Source organism: Anopheles gambiae, chromosome 2 (genome assembly GCF_943734735.2).
Source record: "Anopheles gambiae chromosome 2, idAnoGambNW_F1_1, whole genome shotgun sequence".
Classification (NCBI taxonomy): Eukaryota; Metazoa; Arthropoda; class Insecta; order Diptera; family Culicidae; genus Anopheles; species Anopheles gambiae.
In genome coordinates this window covers 28,323,579-28,347,849 of record NC_064601.1, presented here as the reverse complement: position 1 = coordinate 28,347,849, position 24,271 = coordinate 28,323,579, and the positions used below count along the sequence as shown (strand labels likewise).

The 24,271-nt window shown below is 50.5% G+C and overlaps 8 protein-coding genes across 14 annotated transcripts in view; 7 read left to right on the top strand and 1 right to left on the bottom strand.

Moving 5' to 3' along the window:
* Positions 1-24,271, bottom strand: part of LOC1273108 (sodium/calcium exchanger 3) — a 117,724-nt gene that overhangs the window by 12,694 nt on the left and 80,759 nt on the right. The window lies entirely within an intron of this gene.
* Positions 1,426-3,171, top strand: LOC3290693 (probable cytochrome P450 6a14). The gene is made up of 2 exons (XM_563271.4): positions 1,426-2,597; positions 2,677-3,171. The coding sequence occupies exons 1-2, from the start codon at positions 1,484-1,486 to the stop codon at positions 3,090-3,092; spliced, it is 1,530 nt and encodes a 509-aa protein (XP_563271.1). The 5' UTR covers positions 1,426-1,483; the 3' UTR covers positions 3,093-3,171.
* Positions 3,627-8,425, top strand: LOC4577420 (uncharacterized). Its single transcript, XM_312048.3, has 5 exons — positions 3,627-4,773; positions 4,841-5,255; positions 5,674-5,726; positions 6,633-7,808; positions 7,908-8,425. Exons 1-5 carry the CDS (start codon positions 3,669-3,671, stop codon positions 8,324-8,326), a joined length of 3,168 nt encoding a protein of 1,055 aa, XP_312048.2. The 5' UTR covers positions 3,627-3,668; the 3' UTR covers positions 8,327-8,425.
* On the top strand, positions 9,172-10,924 carry LOC1273103 (probable cytochrome P450 6a14). Its single transcript, XM_312050.6, has 2 exons — positions 9,172-10,315; positions 10,395-10,924. Exons 1-2 carry the CDS (start codon positions 9,202-9,204, stop codon positions 10,808-10,810), a joined length of 1,530 nt encoding a protein of 509 aa, XP_312050.1. The 5' UTR covers positions 9,172-9,201; the 3' UTR covers positions 10,811-10,924.
* Positions 13,161-14,890, top strand: LOC4577431 (probable cytochrome P450 6a13). Its single transcript, XM_001237416.2, has 2 exons — positions 13,161-14,229; positions 14,294-14,890. Exons 1-2 carry the CDS (start codon positions 13,251-13,253, stop codon positions 14,701-14,703), a joined length of 1,389 nt encoding a protein of 462 aa, XP_001237417.1. The 5' UTR covers positions 13,161-13,250; the 3' UTR covers positions 14,704-14,890.
* On the top strand, positions 15,196-17,157 carry LOC1273105 (neuroligin-4, X-linked). Its single transcript, XM_312052.5, has 3 exons — positions 15,196-15,337; positions 15,418-16,829; positions 16,895-17,157. Exons 1-3 carry the CDS (start codon positions 15,272-15,274, stop codon positions 17,079-17,081), a joined length of 1,665 nt encoding a protein of 554 aa, XP_312052.3. The 5' UTR covers positions 15,196-15,271; the 3' UTR covers positions 17,082-17,157.
* LOC11175835 (probable cytochrome P450 6a14) lies at positions 17,324-19,326 on the top strand. The gene is made up of 2 exons (XM_003436223.2): positions 17,324-18,564; positions 18,627-19,326. The coding sequence occupies exons 1-2, from the start codon at positions 17,475-17,477 to the stop codon at positions 19,040-19,042; spliced, it is 1,506 nt and encodes a 501-aa protein (XP_003436271.1). The 5' UTR covers positions 17,324-17,474; the 3' UTR covers positions 19,043-19,326.
* On the top strand, positions 18,649-21,748 carry LOC1273107 (cytochrome P450 6a22). The gene is made up of 2 exons (XM_312054.5): positions 18,649-20,880; positions 20,984-21,748. Exons 1-2 carry the CDS (start codon positions 19,779-19,781, stop codon positions 21,397-21,399), a joined length of 1,518 nt encoding a protein of 505 aa, XP_312054.2. The 5' UTR covers positions 18,649-19,778; the 3' UTR covers positions 21,400-21,748.

Here is a 24,271-nt window from a genome sequence, read left to right as displayed (position 1 = left end):
ATCGGGACGTGCGCGTTCGGCATCGAGTGCAATACGCTGCGCAACCCGGACTCGGACTTTCTCAAGTACGGCAACAAAGTGTTCGAGCAGAAGGTGTCCACCATGATCAAGATCATTTTGGTGCTGATGGGGCGAAAGATTTCGAGCAAGTTTACGCTCAAAATTACCGACGCCGATGTGGAAACGTTCTTCATGAATCTGGTGCGCGAAACGGTCGAGTATCGGGAGCGGAACAATGTGAAGCGCAACGATTTCCTGAACCTGCTGCTGCAGATCAAAAACACTGGCAAGCTGTGGGAAGGGGAGGAGGACCACATTGGCAAAGGGGAGGTCGGCATGACGATGAACGAGCTGGCGGCGCAGGTGTTTATCTTCTTTTTGGCCGGCTTCGAGACGTCCTCGACCACGATGAACTTCTGCCTGTACGAGCTGGCCAAGCACCCGGACATCCAGGAGCGGTTGAGGCGGGAAATCGAGCGTGCGGTGGAGGAGAACGGTGGCGAGCTGACGTACGATGTAGTGATGGGAACGGAGTACCTCAACTGGGTCGTGGATGGTAAGTGACCTGCTAGCCCAATCAAATAGCTGCTTAATCGAATCGGGTTTTTAATGGATCGTTTTAGAAACGCTGCGCAAGTATCCCCCGCTGGAAACGGTTACGCGTGCGCCCGAGCATGATTACACCGTCCCCGGCACGGCGCACGTCATCCCGAAGGGCACGATGATACAGATACCGATCTACGCGCTGCACCACGACGCCCAGTACTATCCCGACCCGGAACGGTTCGATCCGGAGCGGTTCCGGCCGGAGGTAGCGAATGCACGGCCCGCGTACGTGTACATGCCGTTCGGCGAGGGACCGCGCATCTGTATCGGGCTGCGGTTCGGCATGATGCAGACGAAGGTGGGCCTGATCACGCTGCTGCGTCAGTTCCGATTTTCGCCGACGGAGCAAACGCCTGACCGTATCCGGTTTATGCCGAACGTGTTTGTGCTGTCGCCGGACAGTGGGAACTATCTGGAGGTGGAGAAGCTTTGAAGCAGATGGCGTGTGGTGTCTTCTTGTTAAGATAATGCAGATGGTTCCTGCTGCCGTTTGATGGTGAAAAACCGAGTTGTATTATATTTATAGAATTGATGTTTGTAATGTTTTCCCTTCCGACGGTCGGCTGTCGAAACTTAAGCTGCGGAACGCGCGCGTCCATTGCGTCATCGGCAGGAAATAGTATATGCCGCGCGTAACGCACTCCATATGGTGAATTGTTTATGTGAATAAAAGCACTTTTGGCGTTGAGAAACGATCCCGAACGTACACGTATCGAGCTGGTTGCTAGAATGTTAATGGCTTGTTTACACGATTAGACCGACTCGCGAGAGTATTGGGGATCGGGCAGCGTTCGGTTCCCGAACACCGTAACGCAGTCCGATGCGCTGAGCGCATCAGTCTTTCCACGGCGCTTGTTGCGGTCACACTTTGTCCGCCATGTCACTGCTCGGCGTACTACTGCTCGGTGTGGTGTTGCTCTTATCGCTTGCGTATCTGTTTCTGCGCAGCAAGCACAACTACTGGCGCAGCCGAGGCTTCCCCTGCAAGCCCAGCCCGAGCCTGCTGTACGGGCAGATGCAGGGCAACGGAACCACCCGGCATGCGGCGTACGTGACGCAGGAAATCTACCGCTACGCCCAGGACCGCGGCGAACGCTACATGGGCTACAGCTTTTTCTTCATGCCGATAGTGATGGTGTGCGATATCGAGCTGGTAAAGACGGTGCTGGTGAAGGATTTCGCCGTGTTTCACGATCGCGGCATGTACAGCAACCCGCGGGCGGACCCACTGTCCGGCAATCTGTTCGCGCTGGAAGGACACGAGTGGCGTGCGCTGAGGCAGAAGCTTACGCCGACGTTCACGTCCGGCCGGATGAAGCAAATGTTCGGCACCATGCTGCAGGTGGCGACGGAACTGCACCGCCATCTGCTCGAGCAGATCGACCGGGAGCTGGAGATGAAGGCGGTGCTGGCCCGCTTCACCACCGACGTGATCGGGACGTGCGCGTTCGGCATCGAGTGCAATACGCTGCGGAATCCGGACTCGGACTTTCTCAAGTACGGGCGGCGGGTGTTCGAGCATCGCATGCTGGCGATGGTGAAGATGACCTTTGCGATGCTGTTCCGGGCGCAGGCCGTGAAGCTGGGCGTCAAGGTGACGGACGATGATTTGGAAGCGTTCTTCATGAACCTCGTCCACGACACGGTGGAGCACCGGGAGCGGAACGGTGTGCAGCGGAACGATTTCCTGAACCTGCTGCTGCAGATCAAGAACAAGGGCTGCCTGGAGGAGCAGGAACAGGAGGGGTCGGCGTCGGCGGACCGCACCGGGATGACGATGAACGAGCTGGCCGCGCAGGTGTTTATCTTTTTCGTCGCCGGCTTCGAAACGTCCTCGACCGTGATGAACTTCTGTCTGTACGAGCTGGCGAAGAATCCGCACATCCAGGAGCGGCTGCGGGACGAGCTGAACCGTTCGATCGATGCGAATGGGGGCGAGCTGACGTACGACATGGTGATGGGACACGAGTATCTCGGACAGGTGGTGAACGGTAGGTCAGATATTACGGGAATGCTTTCAGCCAAACACTCACTCAATTCCGTTTTGTTTCCCTTTTATTCTGCTCCCAGAAACCCTGCGCAAGTATCCGCCGCTCGAAACGACGCTGCGCGTTGCGGGACAGGATTACACCATACCAGGCACCCGGCACGTCATACCGCGCCATGTCGGAGTGCAGATCCCGGTGTACGCCATACATCACGACCCGGCCCACTATCCCGAGCCGGAGTGTTTCGATCCGGACCGCTTCTCGGCGGAAGCGTGCCGGAACCGGACACCGTACACGTTTCTGCCGTTCGGCGAGGGGCCCCGAGTGTGCATCGGTATGCGGTTCGGCATGATGCAGGTGAAGGTGGGTCTGGTGAGCATGGTGCGTGCGTTCCGCTTCCTCCCAACGGCACAAACACCGGACCGCATCGTGTTCGATCCGAAATCGTTCATACTCTCACCTGCGGGGGGTAATTATTTGCGCATCGTGCAGGTGTGAAGCGTAGCCGGGGGTGCTTTTTTTGTGGATGATAATAAAGAATGAGTTTGGTGCTTCGGTTGGAGGAAGTGAATTGTAACCGTTCGCCCATATATGAACATTCCTTATCCAGCTGATTGTCCGTATAAGGAAAGTGGATGTTTATCAAGGTTGTGATAAGCACCACGCGCCTTCACAAATTATCACATTGATAGTGAGTCACCATTCGGGCAATGGGGTTAGATGATAGCAAGTTCCTTATTTGGAGCTCTCCATTGCCGACAAATACTCCGCAGCTCATACTCGCTCATCACCCTAGGTCAGGAACGCCCCTGCGCAAGATATCGTAAGCCAGTGTGCGGTAACATAATCGATTCTGCATGTGTGTTGGTATATGTTGTGCGATTTCTACAGATAGCCAAAAAAACACAAATCTACCGCAAGGCAAAAACCGCAAGTCATCGTTTGCGAGCGGATTGAACTCACACCATCAAGTAAACGCGGGCTGGGCGCATGAAAGCTAGGGATGGAGTCATAAAAGGTACGCGAACGGCGATTGACTCCATTCAGTTGCGTGGCATCGGCGAGAGCAGCAAGATGGATCTGTTAAGCTACGTGTTGACCGCGTTCGTGTTCGTCGTCTCGATTGCGTACCTATATCTGCGCAGTCGGCACAACTATTGGCGTGATCGGTGCTTTCCCTACACGCGCCAGAAGCCCCACCTGCTGTACGGGCACATGGAGCAGTTCCAGTCCAAGCACGCATCGTACATCAACGAGGAGCTGTACTGGGAGTTTAAGAACCGCGGCGAACCGATCGGTGGCATGAGCATGTTCTTCCTGCCCGGCCTGATCGTGGCCGATCCGGAGCTGGTGAAGTCGATCCTGGTGAAGGACTTTAGCGTGTTCCACGATCGGGGCGTGTTTAACGATGCCAAAGCGGACCCGCTGTCGGCCCATCTGTTCGCGCTGGAGGGTCACGAGTGGCGCGTGCTGCGCCAGAAGCTTACGCCCACGTTCACCTCCGGCCGGATGAAGCAAATGTTCGGCACGATACAGCAGGTGGCGGGCGAGTTCTTGAAGTATATGAACGAGCACTGCCACCGCGAGATTGAGATGAAGGATGTGCTGGCCCGCTTCACCACGGACGTGATCGGGACGTGCGCGTTCGGCATCGAGTGTAACACGCTGAAGAATCCGGACTCGGACTTCCGCAAGTACGGCAACAAGGTGTTCGAGCAGGACACGCTGCTGATGCTGAAGTTTATGTTTGCGACCACGTTCAAGGGTTTGGCGAAGCGCATCGGCATGAAGCTGACCGACGAGGGTGTGGAGCGGTTCTTCCTGCAGGTTGTGCGCGAGACGGTGGAGTACCGCGAGATGAACAACGTGCAGCGGAACGACTTCATGAACCTGCTGCTGCAGATCAAGAACACAGGCTCGCTGGACGGTGGCGATGTGCCGATCAAGGGTGCGGCGGGCCTGACGATGAACGAGCTGGCCGCGCAGGTGTTCGTGTTCTTCCTGGCCGGCTTCGAGACGTCCTCGACCACGATGAACTTCTGTCTGTACGAGCTGGCCAAGAACCCGGACATTCAGGACCGTCTGCGGGAGGAAATCGAGCGTGCGGTGGAGGAGAACGGTGGCGAGGTGACGTACGACATGGTGATGAACGTGCAATATCTGGACAACGTTATCAATGGTAAGCAATGGGAGCGGGTGGGATGTGTTTGTGGAACCTGCTTTGCTTACTTCTCCTTTCATTGTAGAAACCCTGCGCAAGTACCCGCCGATCGAGTCACTTTCGCGCGTACCGATGCGTGATTACACCGTGCCCGGGACCAAGCACGTGATACCGAAGGACACATTCATCCAGATACCCGTGTACGCGCTGCACCGCGATCCCGAGTTCTACCCCGAGCCGGACCAGTTCAACCCGGACCGCTTCCTGCCGGAGGAGGTGAAAAAGCGACACCCGTACGTGTTTTTGCCGTTCGGCGAGGGGCCACGCATCTGTATCGGGCTGCGGTTTGGCGTAATGCAGGCAAAGATTGGGCTGATTACGCTGCTGCGAAACTTCCGCTTCACGCCCTCATCGCAAACGCCGGCCAAAATCGTGTTTGACCCAAAGTCCTTCATATTATCACCGTCCACCGGTAATTATCTGAAGGTTGATAAGATATAGTGCCCGTGTGCAAGAGGGGAGAACTCATTGTTAAGGGAAGAAATGAGTTTTTATTATATTTTACGCCTCGATTTAGATAACTAGATTGCAATCATTCCGAAGGAATTGTAAGTGTACTGTTTGTGTTTAGAACTAAGACATTGTTTTAAGTGGGACAAATAAAACGAACACGTTTAAAAGAGAATGCGATACGCTTTTATGGAACTTGATAACTAAAATGTTAAATGTTCGATATATCACTAAAAGGTTTATAATCTCTTTCTGCTAGGGGCAGGTGTGGTGAGTTTTTGTAAACGTTGCATGTCGATCTTTGAAACACCAACAAGAAATAACGTTCTTTTTCCATGTGCAATAACAAACATTTTCGTTAAAATGGTTTTTTAACTTTCCAACGTTTTGAATCCCAAATGCATCCAGTTCACTGTTGAAATATAACATGTCAAAATACAAACAAACGATCATCTTTGAACGTTCAACCTTGAGTATTCAAGGATGTTTGTTGTAAAGGTAAATACTGGAAACAGTGTAGTTTACCATTTTCATGTCATTGCAGTGTTGATCTTATTTCACATCCACTTGCTAAACCTTGAAGCTAATCTTCTAAAACGTGATAAACCTATTGAAATAAGCAAAGTCATTGCGTCAGTGATGAATACGAGTTGCGCCAAATTCCTCTAAGATTACGCTGCATGTGCAAAAGTTTATCTGACAGATGGGATTAGCTATCAATTTCATTTTAGCTATCGGTTCACGTGAAAATACTTTTGGACCGGAAAGATTACAGTCTTACACAGTAAGTGATGAATAATGCTAACTATTACTGCAGGTTGCATCACACGATGCAAAGCATCAGAGGCATACAGCAATACAACACAAATTTCATCATTTCATCTCGGTAATTGGAGTTCAGTGATGTGTGTATGTGTGTTTGTCCCTTCTTGTTGAGTATTTGCTGATCTACAACAAATGGAATAACATATGTTGCGTGGGATTTCAAGATTTTATCCTAGAGAGTGAAGAATATGCCAAACTTTGTTGATATGTTTCCTACAATAAGAATTTCTTAAAACCAATAAAAGAGAATATTTGTGAGAAATTGTTCCTATTTCTCCAACATACCAATACCATGTTTTGAAAGCATTTGAAGTCAAAGCCCTACTGTCGCTTGTGAGCGGAGGGGCAGGGTTTATGGCAACACGATCGATTTCACCAATACAACAGCAACGAATATTTCGACGCATGAGACAGTTTCGGGTGAGCTAGGGCGAAGCTTTCGTCAAGTCATCTCATCGATGGCAAGGTGTGTATGTACAATTCGGTGCTACGCACATTATCTATGCTTCAGCGCTTCGCTGCGGGTTATATATAGTGGACAGTCGCGGCCCGAAGCACGCTCAGTTTAGGCAGAACTGTAAAAACGTTAGGGCCAGCTGTGTCCGCAATGGAGCCCGTTACGATAGTGCTGACGGCGTTTATTTTCGTGGTCTCGATCGTGTATCTATTTGTGCGCAGCAAGCACAGATTTTGGAAGGATCAGGGCGTGCCGCACGCACCGAAGCCCCACCTGTTCTACGGGCACGTGAAGGGACAGTCGCGGACGCGCCATGGAGCCGACATTAATCAGGAATTGTACCGATACTTCAAGCAGCGCGGTGTGCCGTACGGTGGCATCAGTCTCTTCATTATGCCGTCGCTGATCGTGGTCGATCCGGAGCTGGTGAAGACGATTCTGGTGAAGGATTTTAACGTGTTTCACGATCGTGGCGTGTATTCCAATCCGCGAGATGACCCATTCACGGGCAATCTGTTCGGGCTCGAGGGAACACCGTGGCGATTGTTGCGTCAGAAACTTACGCCGACGTTCACCTCGGGCCGAATGAAGCAAATGTTCGGCACCATCTGGGCGGTTGCGCTTGAGTTAGAAAAGTATATGGAGGAGAACTACAACCAGCCGGAGGTGGAGATGAAAGATGTGCTGGGACGGTTTACGACCGATGTGATCGGGACGTGCGCGTTCGGCATTGAGTGTAACACGCTCAAGACGCCGGACTCGGACTTCCGCAAGTACGGCAACAAGGCGTTCGAGCTGGACCCGATAACGTTGACAAAGTTTTTCTTTGCCACCTCGTACCCGCAGCTGGCACGTAAGCTACACGTCCGTACGACGCAGCAGGACGTGGAAGACTTTTTCATGAAAATTGTGCGCGAAACGGTCGACTATCGCGAGACGAACAACGTGCAGCGGAACGACTTTATGAATCTGCTGCTGCAGATCAAGAACAAGGGCAAGCTGGACGATCACGGTACGGTTGTTGGGAAGGGTGAGGTTGGGTTAACGCACAATGAGCTAGCGGCCCAAGTGCTGATCTTTTTCCTGGCCGGCTTCGAGACGTCCTCAACAACGCAAAGCTTCTGTCTGTACGAGCTGGCCAAGAACCCGGACATTCAGGATCGCTTGCGGGAGGAGATCAACCGTGCGATCGAGGAGAACGGTGGCGAGGTGACGTACGATGTGGCGATGAACATACAGTATTTGGACAACGTAATCAACGGTTAGTATGAAGTGTTTGTGTGTGGGGATGTGACCATGTTGGTTGTCGTAATACGAAGTGCCATAATTTCGTTTGTTTACTCTTCTCGTTGTTGTACAGAAACGTTACGCAAATATCCACCGGTTGAAACGCTCACACGCAAACCGTCGAGTGATTATGTGATACCCGGCACCAGGCACATAGTACCGAAGGACACGGTCGTACAGATACCGATCTACGCGATCCAGCGTGATCCGGACCACTATCCCGATCCGGAACGGTTCGATCCTGATCGCTTCCTGCCGGAGGAGGTGAAAAAGCGACACCCGTACGTGTTTCTACCGTTCGGCGAGGGACCACGCATCTGCATTGGGTTGCGGTTCGGCATGATGCAGACGAAGGTGGGCTTGATAAACCTGCTGCGTCGGTTCCGCTTCTCACCGTCCGCACGGACACCGGAGCGGGTTGTATACGATCCGAAGATGTTTACGCTGTCCCCTATCGGTGGGAACTACCTGAAGGTGGATAAGATTGCGTAGCTGCTGTCATGAGGCGGTCGTGTGTTCTTCAACACACTTTTACAATAAGTCGTACTTTTACGAGGACAAATACATGTTTTTTTACTTAGTTTAAACCAACTATTGTTTTGTTTGTTTGTCTTCTCTGGGCGGTAAGAAACTTTATGGCTTAAAGAGCTGATTCGTTAAATAAAAGATGCTTTGTTTATCAGAACCACACGTTATTATACTGTTGCGAGTCTTTATGACGATCTTGACAGAATGTGAATAGAATAAAATGCAGGTGGAGACCGTGCAAACCTGTTCTGTAGCTGGTTTCAATCATTAATATGTCTTTAACACACACCTCCAACGATACCCTGAATGGTGCAAGATAACTCAGCCAGATAAATTCACACATTGAAGCTTTTCGTTCCGTTTTGTGTATTTTTAAAACCAAAATTTATTCTATCAAACGTCATATCAACGTTTCGTCGCGGATAATTAAATTTAATTAAACGTTCAAAGTCACCTGTGGCAAACGCGTGCACAGCGTACAAAAAGGCACGTTTTTTTATTCGGCCCGTGTTAAGTCATTGCAGTCAGCACTTTCTTCTAATGACCTCTCTGCCAACATCACGCTGTTGCAAAAAGGCGAAAAAACCACGCACACGCTGATACCAACACACTGGAAGTTGTTTGTAAATATCGCCACCCGATGACTAGTACTATTTATGCTTAGGAACATCTCAACGAATTCACCGCACCACACACAAACACACTGACAGCGTGTGCTGATTTATCTGCTGGCCACCGTATTTCGGGTAGGCGAGCCCGATTGCCTAGCAGTCTATATAACTTGCCGAGCAACACCCGTACCTGCTCAGTTTGTCCCGGTGGCTCGAATTAGGCAAACGATGGAGCTAATTAACGCGGTGCTGGCCGCGTTCATCTTCGCAGTGTCGATCGTGTATCTGTTCATACGCAATAAGCATAACTATTGGAAGGACAATGGATTTCCGTACGCTCCGAATCCACACTTTTTGTTCGGGCATGCGAAGGGCCAGGCCCAGACGCGGCACGGCGCCGACATCCATCAGGAGCTGTACCGATACTTCAAGCAGCGGGGCGAACGGTACGGCGGCATTAGCCAGTTTATCGTGCCCTCGGTGCTGGTGATCGACCCGGAGCTGGCGAAGACGATCCTGGTGAAGGATTTTAACGTGTTTCACGATCACGGCGTGTTTACCAATGCAAAGGACGACCCGCTCACGGGACATCTGTTCGCACTGGAGGGCCAACCGTGGCGGTTGATGCGCCAGAAGCTTACGCCGACGTTCACCTCGGGCCGAATGAAGCAAATGTTCGGCACAATATGGGATGTGGGGATTGAGCTGGAAAAGTGTATGGAGCAAAGCTACAACCAACCGGAGGTGGAGATGAAGGATATCCTGGGCCGTTTTACGACGGACGTGATTGGGACGTGCGCGTTCGGCATCGAGTGCAATACACTTAAGACGACAGACTCGGAGTTCCGCAAGTACGGCAACAAGGCGTTCGAGTTGAATACGATGATCATGATGAAGACTTTCCTCGCGTCGTCCTACCCGACGCTGGTGCGCAATCTGCACATGAAGATCACGTACAACGATGTGGAGCGATTCTTCCTGGACATCGTGAAGGAAACGGTCGACTACCGGGAGGCGAACAACGTGAAGCGGAACGACTTCATGAACCTGATGCTGCAGATCAAGAACAAGGGCAAGCTGGACGATAGTGATGACGGTAGTTTGGGCAAGGGAGAGGTCGGCATGACACAGAACGAGCTAGCGGCCCAGGCGTTTGTGTTTTTCCTGGCGGGTTTTGAGACGTCGTCCACCACACAAAGCTTCTGTCTGTACGAGCTGGCAAAGAACCCGGACATCCAGGAGCGGCTGAGAGAGGAAATTAATCGAGCTATTGCGGAGAACGGTGGAGAGGTGACGTACGACGTGGTCATGAACATAAAGTATTTGGACAATGTGATTGACGGTAAAAATCGCTTGAGCCTCATACTATTTTGTATGCCGGACTGGGTGCTTATTGGCTGCTGTTTTCTTCTCTATTGCAGAAACCCTTCGGAAGTACCCACCGGTGGAATCGTTAACCCGCGTACCGTCTGTGGACTATCTCATCCCCGGCACAAAGCATGTGATCCCGAAGCGAACACTGGTGCAAATTCCAGCCTACGCGATTCAGCGCGATCCGGACCACTATCCCGACCCGGAACGGTTCAATCCTGATCGATTCCTACCGGAGGAAGTGAAAAAACGACACCCGTTCACGTTCATCCCATTCGGCGAGGGACCACGCATCTGCATTGGGCTGCGGTTTGGCTTGATGCAAACCAAGGTGGGATTGATTACGCTGCTGAGAAAGTTCCGCTTCTCGCCGTCCGCGCGTACGCCCGAACGGGTAGAATACGATCCGAAAATGATAACCATAGCGCCGAAAGCGGGCAACTACTTGAAGGTGGAAAAGTTGTAGTCGGCTATCAGTACAAACGTTTCGTTCGTTGGGTGCTGAAGCTCTCCCGGGGTTTATAATTTTGTGTTGCAATAAAAGCAAAACAAAGCATCGCTAACATAGAGGCACAAAGAAGATACGCGCGAATGAGTGACAGTTTTAGCTGACAGAACGATGACGGACAGCTTTCGTGAAGAGTTGAAACAACAAAATACTCCAGATAAGATACTGCAATTGGCGACCATCGAGAGTGGCAAGCGAATGAAACAATCGACGCAAACGGCTTGCGCTTGACGCTTAATTAAAGTAGTGGAATTCTAACACAAGTACACGCACACACACATCTGCGCGAATCTCCGAGAGAGATGATAAATGACGGAAAAGAAGAGTGCTGCAAATCTTCCATGACTGAGCAAATTTTGGGGATTCTTTTGTTAAACGGGGGTTAAGGCCGGGAGGAGAACAGGGAACACTCTGAAAGGGGCAAGTGTACGACCAGATTGGGAAGCATCAGTTTTGGAAGGGTGTTCGCGTTTCAACACCGTTCGCACATACACGCCTGACAGCTTTTATTTGGCCAAGCATCAACCGGTGGCCTTCACCGTTGGATGAGAGGCGATTCCAGTTGTGCGGGATGGTGGCGGTGGGGTTGGTTTACAAACTGTGGCTCTAATTTGATGCTCGAACGTTTTGTTGCTCTCTGCGACCTGCCTGCGAGGTAATATCGACGCTGGGGATGCTGGGGGAGCTAACGAGTGGGGCCCGTTCCCGATGTTGAGCATCTTATGAGCGGTTCTTGTCTTGCCTATGAATATTGATGATGATTTTATGAAGCCAAGCAGAATGAGAAGTTATTGCTGGATACATGACTCACTCGATTCTATTTGTACAGCAGTTTAAAAAAATCATACATAACAAAATTCGACGTCTTTTAGATCAAGCAGAACTTGTCATAATAGGAATTACATTGGGAATTCTGGTGATCTTATTGTACCTCCATTTAAAAACGTGTGCATGAATGTCTACCTATGGAAAGGTAGGTTGTCAAATAGATATTAAACATACAATGTGCTACAACGGTATACATGAAGGTTTCTGAGCTATGATCCTAAATAATGTGGTGCCAAGTTCACATTCTACCCACATTTTGAAACGTTAACCAATACGTTCTATGAACAGAGCTCTACCCATGGTAAGGGTAATGGACTCCTATAGACTTGCCCGTGACAGTGGTTCCAGAACCTTCGCCGAGTCCGGTCACACAATAAGAGCCGACAGAAACGATCCAGAACGTTCCAATGGCTGCAACTATAGAGGATTTCCCTGCAGTTTGATCGAGAATATTCCGGCAGTATTGTAAAAAAGGTATTTTCCCTGGATAATAAAAGGCTGAAATTTGATTTATTCTCGAAGGCGAGGAAGCCTTCCCTTCAGCTAACTAGGCGTTCTGTGCGAGGTATTGCAGCGATTGATTCAACGAAAACTGAAGACCCACTGGGAATCCACATGCGGACATTCGGAAACTCAATAGGAATAGGCATAATATTGCATAGGTCGAACAGGATCAATACTGTGGAAATTTATGTACGTCGAACAGTTACGATTGACAACCGAGGAATTAAGATAGAATTTCATGTGATCATATAGGGCTCAATATTATTACTACTCAGATCATTACTTTAGCAACAGCGAAACTATAGAAGATCGAGATGTTAATGTAAGAAGTAGATCTAGGAATGGTCCATGAAAAGATTGGATTCATAATCTTGCACTCATACCACGAGCCGCAGCTAAGAGAATTGCACAAGTGGGTGGCGATCAATTGACGACAAACTCAATTCCGCATTGTAATTCAATTCAGTTGCAATGAGAAAAGTTCACTGCATAACATGTAAAGCTTGAACGACAAACGATGGAAGACCGACAGCTGTAGCGTGTCACCGTAGCGATGGTATTAGCGAAGACCCTCACCTTAAGCGTCACCACGGTATGAAAAACCACTTTTCTTGGAGGAGAATGAATGTTTCAACCACTAATAATCGATACCATTAGTAGGTTACCTTCCAGTTTACAAAAAAGAGCGTGATCAAAAGAAAATTTAGGAGTTAATGTTTGATTAGATATAGATAGAGTTAGGTCTGCTAGATATCGGTGCCTGTGTCATAATCTTATCACATAACTCCAAGCTAACCAAAGTGATGCTAATCGACCCACCAAAGGGCTCGACTTAGGTTGGGTTGACTCGTGCCTCCCCCTCCAAAATTATGCAACACGCTTCTTATCGGCTTCCTTCTGGAACGATGATAACAAAAAAGGGTTCTTTCGAAATCTTCCCTCAGCGCTTCGTAACTTTCTCGAACCAAACTAATACCGTACCGGTTTCAGTGCCACATTATCAGATTGATGTCTATCTAGTCCGTCAGTTGTAAAGTGTGTCTCGGTATAGTCCTACACCGGCAACATGCCGATCGTGGAGTTTTGGATCGCCCTCGGTACGACGGTACTGCTAACGGGCGCCTTTGGGTTGTGCCTGATTCTGGACAAACGGCGATCACTTTGGGTGGACCGTCGCTTTCCCAGCACCGGACGAACCTGCGTACTGTACGGAGACTATGGAGCCGCCGGGCGTACCGAGCATCGTATATACACAACGCAACGGCTGTATCGTGAGTTTAAGAGCAAAAAATGGCCCATCGGTGGGGCGCTGATGTACCTGACGCCGTGTGTGATACCGACCGATCCGCATCTGATTGAGTTTTTGCTCAACGAAGAGTTTGGGAAAAACAAGAAGAGTAGCATCGCTGGGAGTTCAATCTTCCGAAAACGGTGGAGTTCGTTCGAGGATGAGCACTACAACTCACTGGTTAACGTGGCTACGGAAGAAAGCGAAAAAGTAGTGGAGATGTTGTGCACGTCGAAACAGCCTGTTGATGTAAAAGTGATCGCCGAGCTGTACGCAGTACGAATGATAGCAAGATGTGTTTTTGGGAAGCGTTGCACTGAAGAAAGTCACACCTTTCCCATCACGGAGAAACTGGCCAGCCAACCGGGTGGCATTGTTTGGGACGTATTTTCGACCGCTTTTCCTAGCACAACATTTACCGCAACGCTGCGGAAGCTGTTGGACCACTTTCAGAAACATCCCGCTCTTCTGGACGAGCTCGTTAGTTCGTTTCTGACCGAACGGACCGCAGATGTGAACTTCTTGCAGCATTTAAAACGTACGGAACAACGTGCGAAAGCAAACGAACGTATAGCGTTCGGTGATACAAGAGCGCTCATGCTCGAGTTAGTCCAAAATGTGTTCTTTGTAGCGTCGGGCACAATAATTGCTTGTCTGTTTGAGATGGGCCATAACGGAGACATACAGAAAGGTCTGCATGAGACATTGCAACGATCGAATCCGTTTGCGGTCGATACACTGGAGAACGTGATCAGTGGTAAGTGAGATCGTTTGGGAACCCTGTGAACGTAACCTTCACCGTTTGTGACGCTTGATTTCAGAAACGCTGCGGAAATATCCACCAGTGGGTGAGATATCGTTTGTTACCGTTGCCAATAATAGGCTACCGAGCGGGGAGTTGGTCGTGCCGAAAAATACGAGAGTGGTTGTACCGATCTACGCTCTCCAGCATGATGCTGAGCATTATCCCGACCCGGAGCGATTCAACCCGAAGCGATCTATTTTCAGCTCTAGCGAACAGTCCGTGCTTTACCGACCGCTCGGTGTCCAGCCACTTCCGATTGGATCCAGCTTGGCGCTGCTGATGGTGCGTGTAGCGTTGAGCAACATATTGGGCAGGTGCACTGTGAGGTTGACTCCCGAAAGCCCGGCAACTTTGAAGATATCGCCGAATCAAGCGATGCCCTACCCTACCGGTCGGGTTGAGTTGCTGATAAGCCGTGCATCGTAAACTGGGACGAAATTCAATGGGGTATGGTAAGGAATTTGGGAGAGGAAACTTATCAGTGGGTGGATTATTGGCAGTGGAATAGATAACGTGCAAAAGGTAAGCAACATCGGCGGTACTGATTATTTTACAAAAGATATGAAAGTTTAAAGCTAAATTTAAAATAAAAGTGAACAAGACACGACAATGAGATACGTTTTTAAAGTATAATTTTGAGTTACCGTTCAGTAATTTAGAACATAATGAAAAGAACATTTCTTCGTAAAATTAATGAATGAATATCATATGATACGCCACCAAGAACCTTACTCTATTGATGGTACTTCCCCAGTGATTTTCGTCATTGCCTGCATGTGATTGTAGGGATACGACGAGAGATTGTGTTCCCAAACCATAACAGTGACCGTTTGGTCAATAAATATATCTCGATTAGAGTTGTAAAAATAAACCGTTCAGTATCTAATCGGAAAACTTCCGAAAACAATTACCCACCAACCGCAAGCGTATAAAAGCTTCTGCAATACGCTCCCGTGTGCAAAGACAGTTTACGCTGAAGTTTACGTTGCGCAACATGTGGTTCCAGCGTGCCCCATGGCTTTTGCTGCTGGCCCTGGCTAGTGCCCGTGGCCAAAGTGCGGTAGGTTGTGGAACGCTCTAATGCTGGGTGTGGCCCAGTTTCACAAAAACGCAATATGCAATTTGTTCAACTCTCTGTAGGATCGTCCCATTATTGGCACCTCCAGCGGACAGGTACAGGGAACGACCGAAGATTGCGGCCTATTCTGTACGTACTACTCCTTCAAAGGCATCCCGTACGCGGAGCCACCGGTCGGTGCCTTGCGCTTCGCCGATCCGGTCCCACGGGCCGCCTGGACGGGTGTGCGCGATGCTAGCCAGCACGGAAGCAGTTGCCCGACGCCCGATGCACTACCAGCCGAGGCAGAGGATTGCCTTTATCTAAACGTGTACAGCCCCTCGCTGGTGGGCACTCGGCCCGTGATGGTGTTCGTACACGGCGGTGCTTACGTTGGCGGCTCGGGCGATGACGCACTGTACGGGGCGCGCTACTTTATGCCGGAAAATGTGGTCATTGTAACGCTCAACTATCGGCTCGGTGTGCTGGGATTCCTCGGTACGGGCGATCGGAGTGCATCGGGCAATTGGGCCATCAAGGATTGCGTTGAGGCGTTGCGCTGGGTACAGCGGAACATCGGTGCGTTCGGTGGCGATGCTGGCCGCGTGACCATCTTCGGCCAGTCGGCTGGCGGTGCGTTGGTACACTTCCTCACGCTGTCCCCGCTGGCAGTGGGATTGTTCGAGCGCGCCATCACCCACAGCGGATCGGCCATTAACTCCTGGTCGCTGCAGCCAAACCCACGCCAGCAGGCGGAAAAGATCGCAGCGGAACTAGGCATTCACACAACCGATACGGCCACGCTGGTGTCGGCGCTGCGTCAGGTTCCGTACCGTGACCTGATCAGCCCCGACCAGACCACACTGGACGAACTGATGGTACCGTTGGCTTTCGGTCCCGTCGTCGAACCGGCCGATACACCGGGCCAAGTTGCGCTCGATCGGCTGCCGATCGAACTGATCGAGAGTGGATCGTACCGGGCAGTACCGCTGATGGCGGGCTTTACCGATATGGATGCGCTACTGTTTAGCGCTGTTGAGATGGTCACCAATCCGGGCATCTTCGATACGTTCAACAACAATCCGCACCTGCTCGTACCGTTCGTGTGGAACATTCCGGCGGGCAGTGCCGCGTCGAGCGCGGTGAGCCAAGCCTTCCGGCAGTACTACTGGCAGAGTCAACCGTTAAGCCCGGCGCTGCTAGCACAGTTCAGCGTGTATCTTACCGATCTTCAGTTCGCGTATCCGCAGCTTGAAATGGCCAAACGGCACGCCAGCCGGTCGTCCGTCTACCTGTACCAGTTTAAGTACGACGGTGACCTGAACTTGGTGAAACAGTTTGCTGGCATCCCGTTGCCGGGAGCAATACATGGCGACGACCTTTGCTATCTGTTCGAAACGAAACAGTTTGGCGGAGGTGAGCTTCCGATCACTAGCCACGCTGCAACGGTGCGCCAACGTATGTTGCGATTGTGGACCAACTTTGCCAGAGATGGGTAAGCTGTTCTCCCGGTTGTTTGTTGCTGTGTCACTAATGCTGGTTTATGCGTTTCCCAAATAGAAATCCCACCCCTACTGCTGACGCCCTTCTGCAGGGAACCTTGTGGAGACCGCTCAGTCCGGGGATGATCGACGCGACGCTTAACATAGGGCATGATCTCACCATGGAGGTGAACCCGATTGCAAGCCGCTACAGCCAGTGGCTAGACCTGGCTGGGCGGTATGGAAACAATATTTTCCGAATTTAGATACCTACCAGAGTACTACAAAATTGCAACAGGATGATGGTTACTATAATAAAGGTTTAACTTTTGTTGACTACAACCGTGTTAGATAGAGTGTTAGATTGTGAGCAGCAAACGGTTAATAAAACAAAGGCTACAACTCTGTGCGCATGCTTCTGCGCACGAAACGTTGTAGCTGTTGATAGTAAAAAAGAACCACAACGCACATTCCCGGCGACGCCGTTAGATTGAGTGTCGGTCAGTGTTCGGCTAAGCTCTCCCTCGCTCACGGTGGGCACTCGTCACATTCTCGCGAGTTAGCTGTCGCTCGCTTTTAACGTTCGCGTGACTAGTCTTGTTTGAACGGTCGCTTAGTACGGATCGCCATTTTCGTCACGTTTTGGGCGTTCGCGCAGAATGACAGTGTGGTTGTTGTTGGTGGTGGTGGTAGCAACGCTACTGTATTATTACGTATGGCGCCGCTACCGCTACTGGAGAGACAGAGGCATTGCCGAACTCGACCCATCCTTTCCGCTCGGCGACATGAAGGGTGTGGGAACGACGCGAGGCTTTAACGACATGCTCGATGAAGCGTACGGAAGGGTGCGGGGCAAATCGGCAGCAGTCGGGGTATACTTTCTCATCAGCCCGATACTGATCGTGGCCGATCTCGACCTTGCCAAGCAGATACTGGTGAAAGATTTTCACCTGTTCCACGATCGCGGCATGTACGTGAACGAGCGGGACGATCCCCTGTCCGGGCATCTGTTCTCGATCGGCGGCGAACGGTGGCGCTACCTGCGCAACAAGCTCAGCCCCACGTTCACGTCCGGCAAGATCAAATCAATGTTTTTTACGATACGTGAAATTGGAGACGAGTTGCTCGCCTGCTTCGACAAGTATATTGATTGCGGGGACCCGATCGATATCAAGTTACTGTGCCAGTGCTTCACCTGCGACGTGGTAGGCTCGTGCGCCTTTGGGCTGCAGTGTAACTCGCTCAAAAACGGAGGCTCCAAGCTGCTCGAGATCGGCGACAAGGTGTTCCGGGCAAGCCCAATGCGTATGGTGTACTCTATGGCGATCGGGATCTTTCCGCGGCTTTCGCGAGCCCTCCGACTGCCCGCCCTGCCCGGTGATGTGTCGGCGTTCTTCAGGCCGCTGGTACAGTCCACGGTGGAACATAGGGAGCGAAATGCGGTCGAACGACCCGATTTTCTTAACCTGCTGATACAGCTCAAGAACAAAGGTACGGTGGAGGACGAAGCAACAGAAGAACTGCAAAAGCTGACGCTCGACGAGGTGGCAGCGCAGGCGTTCGTGTTCTTCTTCGCCGGGTTCGAAACGTCCTCGACAACGCTCTCGTTCGCACTGTTCGAGTTGGCCAACAATCCCAACATACAGGAGCGAGTGCGGGCGGAGGTGCTGGAAAAGCTTCAACTCCACGACGGCAGGATAACGTACGACGCACTGAAGGAGATGACGTACCTCGATCAGGTCATCAATGGTAAGCAACCGTCTCGTCTCCAATTGAGAAGCGTGTTGCACTAACATTCTCATGTATTACAGAAACGCTTCGCTTGTACACACCAGTTCCTCAGCTGTTCCGAGTGACGAACGAGTCGTACCATCTGCCGTCGCTAAATGTTACGCTAGAGAAGGGTACGATGGTGCTGATACCGGTCCATTCGTACCATCACGATCCGGCCCTGTTTCCCGAACCGTACCGCTTCGATCCGGATCGGTTTACAGCGGACGCGATGAAGGCGCGCCACAGCCACGCGTTTCTGCCGTTCGGTGATGGGCCACGGAATTGCATCGGCATGCGGTTCGGGCTGCTGGAGGTGAAGTTTGGTTTGGTGCAGGTTCTAAACAAGCTGCGCCTGACCGTTAACGAGCGTACCGCACTGCCACTGCGAATGTCCAAGCGATCGGGCTTCCCGGAGGCGGAAGGGGGCATCTGGTTAAATGCGTCGCGGTTGTGAGCGTTTTATTGAACTTGTGCACATGTTTAAGCATGCATTTGTATCGTGCATTGCATTAAAACTGCTCTCTAGGAAGTGTGCAAATCGCAAACGAACGCAAACGAACCAATAGTGTGCAAAAGGAATAATCAAATTCATCTTTCAAGAGGTCATGACGCGCTTCAAGCTGATGTGCTAACAATGACTTGCAGCAAATGGATCTTATATGCGATTTTTGTTGTTGTATCGTGCAAACATGAAATTGGGTGTGGCCGCCGAAAATTCAAATAAAAGCAAAGACCTCACGGTGGCAGCGTTCGTTTCAAATTGAACCAAAAGATTAAAATTAGTTCCGCGATAAGCGTGTCCAAAAATATCGAGCGATCTGCGCAGTGGCAATCGCGTTTTTTTCATTCCATTATATATGTCGTACACACATGTATTCGTACTCAGCTGTGGGTGGGTTGGTGTGCTGTTAGGGGATGATTTTTTTGAATTTATCAGCGGTGGGGGAAGAAACTGCTTGACCCAAGCAGCGTGTTAGATAGCTTCGCACCAGTACAGAAGCGTTGAAAGATAAACGCGTTGGATGTGGTTGTGTGTTGGTGTGGTTGAAGCTGATGCCCATTAATGGTTTCTCCGTCGCTCTGCGTTGAATAGAGAATTACGGAGCGTTCAGTTGATTCCTGCCGGTGGTCGGGAGCAGATCGAATTGTGTTACTAGACTTCGTCGCGTCCAGGCAACAATCTGTGCGCCATGGGTTACGTCAGTGTTGTGTTATTTCTGGTGGTCCCCGCGCTCACCCTGCTTTACCTCTACTTGAAGCAGCACTACCGTCATTGGGCAAATCGGAACCTACCCCAGCTGGAAGCGTCCTTCCCGCTAGGCAACATGAAGGGCGTCGGGTCCGAGATTCACTTCAACGATGTGCTGAACGAAGCGTACGCAAAAGGTAAAGCACAGTCGGCCCCGCTCGTCGGGCTGTACTTTATGCTCAAGCCCATACTGATCGTGACCGAGCTGGACATGGTGAAGCGCATACTGGTGAAAGACTTTAGCAGCTTCCACGACCGTGGCCTGTACGTGAACGAGCGGGACGATCCCCTGTCCGGGCATCTGTTTGCGCTGGATGGTGAGCGGTGGCGCTATCTGCGCAACAAGCTCAGCCCCACGTTCACGTCCGGCAAGATCAAGCTGATGTTCAGCACGATTTGCGAGATCGGTGACGAGTTTCTGGCCACGGTGAATCGGTTCGTCGAGCGGGATGAGCCGTTGGATGTGAAGCTGCTGTCACAGTGCTTCACCTGCGACGTGGTAGGCTCGTGCGCGTTCGGGTTGCAGTGCAATTCGCTCAAAAACGGAGGCTCCAAGCTGCTCGAGATTGGCGACAAGGTGTTTAAACCACCAGCGTGGCGAAATATGCTCGCGTTTGCGCTCATCTCGTTTAAGAAGCTGGCGAAACGATTGCGCCTACCCGTGCTACCGGGCGAGGTGACGTCATTCTTTATGCCGCTTGTCACCGAGACGGTGGCGGATCGGGAACGGAATTCGATCGAACGGCCCGATTTTCTCAATCTGCTGATACAGCTCAAGAACAAAGGTACGGTCGAGGATGAAACAACGGAGGGACTGCAAAAGCTGACGCTCGACGAGGTGGCAGCGCAGGCGTTTGTGTTCTTCTTCGCCGGGTTCGAAACGTCCTCGACAACGCTCTCGTTCGCACTGTTCGAGTTGGCCAACAATCCCGACATTCAGGAGCGAGTGCGGGCGGAGATGCTGGAAAAGCTTCAACTCCACGACGGCAAGATAACGTACGACGCCCTGAAGGAGATGACGTACCTCGATCAGGTCATCAATGGTATGTAGTGGCCAACCCCGGTAGTGGCTGAATAACACTCAGAGCCAACTCGACTGGAGTATCGTTCTCATTTAACCACCGTGTGTGCAATTTATTTTTGCAGAGACACTTCGTATGTATCCGCCAGTTCCGCAGCTGATACGCGTCACCACTCAACCGTACAAGGTGGAGGGAGCGAACGTATCGCTCGAGCCCGACACGATGCTGATGATACCGATCTACGCGATACATCACGATGCCAGCATCTATCCCGACCCGGAACGTTTCGATCCGGATCGGTTTGCACTGGCCGCGACGCACGCAAGGCACACTCACGCGTTCCTGCCGTTCGGCGATGGGCCGCGGAATTGCATCGGCATGCGCTTTGGGCTGCTGGAGGTAAAGTTTGGCATCGTGCAGATGGTGAGCAAGCTGCGGTTCACCGTCAGCGAGCGTATGCAGATGCCGCTCCGGATGTCGAAAACGGCCTCCATACTGGAGGCGGAAGGAGGCATTTGGCTTAACGCAACGAAACTGTGAAGCTGTGCCAAGCTGTGCTGACTTATCGCGCCGGTCAATGTTTGATATCTGATAGGAATGACATGTCTATCTGGGGTCGGGGTTTGGCTTTGCCAAACCAATTGTTGCCATATTTTGCTTACTCTTTTAGGTTACTTACTGCTGCAATGATCCCGTCAATATTAGACTGTTTGCAACCGAAGTAAAAAATAAGAAAACTGATAAAACTATATCGAAATAAACAGGAGTTACTAATCGACATAAAAGTGCAATGCTACGAAGCGAAGACAATTTAACAAATAAGGTGCAATGCACGATGCATATGAACGTATGATCGCAATAAACAACCTAATCTATTACCAATACGCTACGTTTGCATGTGCTTGAGCAATTGTGATTTTGTTTTGTATTTATAGTAAGCTTCTATTGTTTACATTTGCCGAAAGCATCGTCATACATCATATTTCATCTATTGCATATCGAAACGGTGGCAAAGAGTAGAGAAGCTCGCTTACCCGTCTTCCCTTAAGCATCGGGAGGTTACTAATGTCTCGTCCTGTCAGCGTCTCCATTGTCAGCGTTTAGCGTTTGTCTGGCATGCTCGTAAATCAACAATCCCAAGCAATATGTTAATGGCCGCGCCAGCAGCCCACTAGGAAGTGACCTTTGCTCCGAAATCCACCGCGTACCAGCTATAAGTGATGAGCATCACCTGTGCTCGCAAGTTCGGCGTTGTTTGGCGATTGTTTGAACGGGCAATAAATTACAATTAATTTCCCACAGCTCGTCCTATCGTCACAGCCCTGCTTGCTTACTGTGCGGCCATTGTGTGTGTGTCTCACCGGAAGGTGAGAAGCCTATTGTTGCGGAGGAGAAAGCTATCTGAATAAAGGACATGACGTATGTCATTCGCTAGCGTGGGAGCTCAACGTTTGACAAATGGTGGAAAAGCGGCAAGAAAGGTCGAACCGCGAAAGCCACCTAGAACAGGTGTGCGCTCGGGCTTTCCAATAGACCAGAGCGCGATAAATTTGCCAAAATCAATGGCACGGAGCGAGGCAGCGTACTGGTGGAGGGATGTTCTTTGTCAGTATTCTATTTTTCTGACGGGAAATGACTTTCCATTCATTGTAGCGCCCTTCAGACACACATACACCTTAGGTCGACTGTTCGGTGGGGGAAAATTTGCAATCGGCATTAGAATGAAAGTAATATTTCTTGCTCCCTATTGTTAACGATTTCTATGCCTCTAGGGCGCTGTATATATATGTATGTGTGTGTGTGCATGTGGCCGTTTCAGTTTCTATTAGCAACGGTAGAATAGCACCACGTTGAAACGGCATACCGAAATTGAATTAAATTTTATTCCTATACACGGTAGTTTCCGGTTGCCTTCTGTTGCCTCACTTTCCCCATCCAGCCCACCTAGCAGCTACCGTTTACATTTGTTTTGCCTCTTTTTTCTTTTAATGCTACACTACCGAAAGTACATGATAAAGTTCGCTTACGGTGCCATTTACCGTGCTGGGTCTATGGTTTATTCACCCGCGCTTTGTGAGTAGCCGCCCAATTCGGCACCGTTACCGGTACGTCGTGCGGAAAGCATACATTTGGGCGCACACGCACCTCGGACCGTTTGCCCTCGTTCATCGATTCCGAGCCAACAGGCGACGAACCGTTGCTCGGCGATTGTGTCGTAAAACAATAGTACAACAATTTGGCATATGATTTGCTTGCTGGCAAAAAACACCGTGCCGCTACATCTGCTCTCCTTCAACATCCCCATTCCTATCGTAAAAAGTTGATGTGTTTGCTGGCTGTACGCGTACGCGTAGCATCGCGCAGTACCCGCAGTGGAGTGCGGGTTTTGGCAGTGCTTACCGACCGAAAAAGCTGGACGTTTGACGGCCAAATGGCAGTGCCAGGATGGAAGTTTAACAGGTATCAGTTCGAACGGGGCACAACGTAAATGAAACGAAACCATTCTGCCGCCGGTGACGCTAAATGGTCCATTTAATTACGCACAATTGATCAATTACGGTTGTTGTTTGCGTGGCGAAAGATACGCAAATAAACCGGCGAGCGTACGCGGGGGGAAACCGTGTGTTGTTTGTTATGTAAATGAGGCACAGCACGTGAGACCGATGCCATTTGCTTTGCGGCTTAAAGAAGTACACAAAGTGAACAAAGTTCCGAGTACAGTGCTGTACGACCACATTAAATTTCATGTAAGGCACGGTACAAGGCACGAGCCCATAAGACTTTGTTTAATATCAGTGACCATATATTTTACATCTTGTTTTCCTTCTTACACACCAACGAAAAGAAACACTGATCCACGTCTTAGGCTAGTGTGAAAATTCATAAATCATGTACACCTTCTGCCCGTCTGCCACATCCGTTCAATGGATGGAAAATTCGTCAACCATTCAATGCTCGATGCACCCATCCATCTATCCGTTCCCTGTGGCGCCATAAAAACCTTACTCGGCAAATCAAACATGAGAAAGGAAACGCAAAATGAAAGAGAGAGAGAGAGAGCAACAAAAAAAACCTCGACACAAATATGTCGTCTACGCCGTTAAGCACAAATCATAAAGCTCTCGCATTTATCACAACAGCCAACCCTGTGACATTGTCGTTTTACGGAGATTGCACCCGGAAGCATGTCCCTTCGCGTAGTAACGGTTTCCCATTTTCATGCCAGCGTTTTACTGTGTGTGTGTGTGTGTGACAGGTATGGTAGCTCAACAGTGTGACGCCCTTGCGTAAGCCTTTCAAAAGCTTCATTGACAAAATAAACGTCTTCGTGGTTGTGGTGCTACTGCCGTTCGTGTACTTCTAGCAAGGTAGCCAAGCGGTTCACTCGTGTGCCGTTGTTTGATTTTGCTTA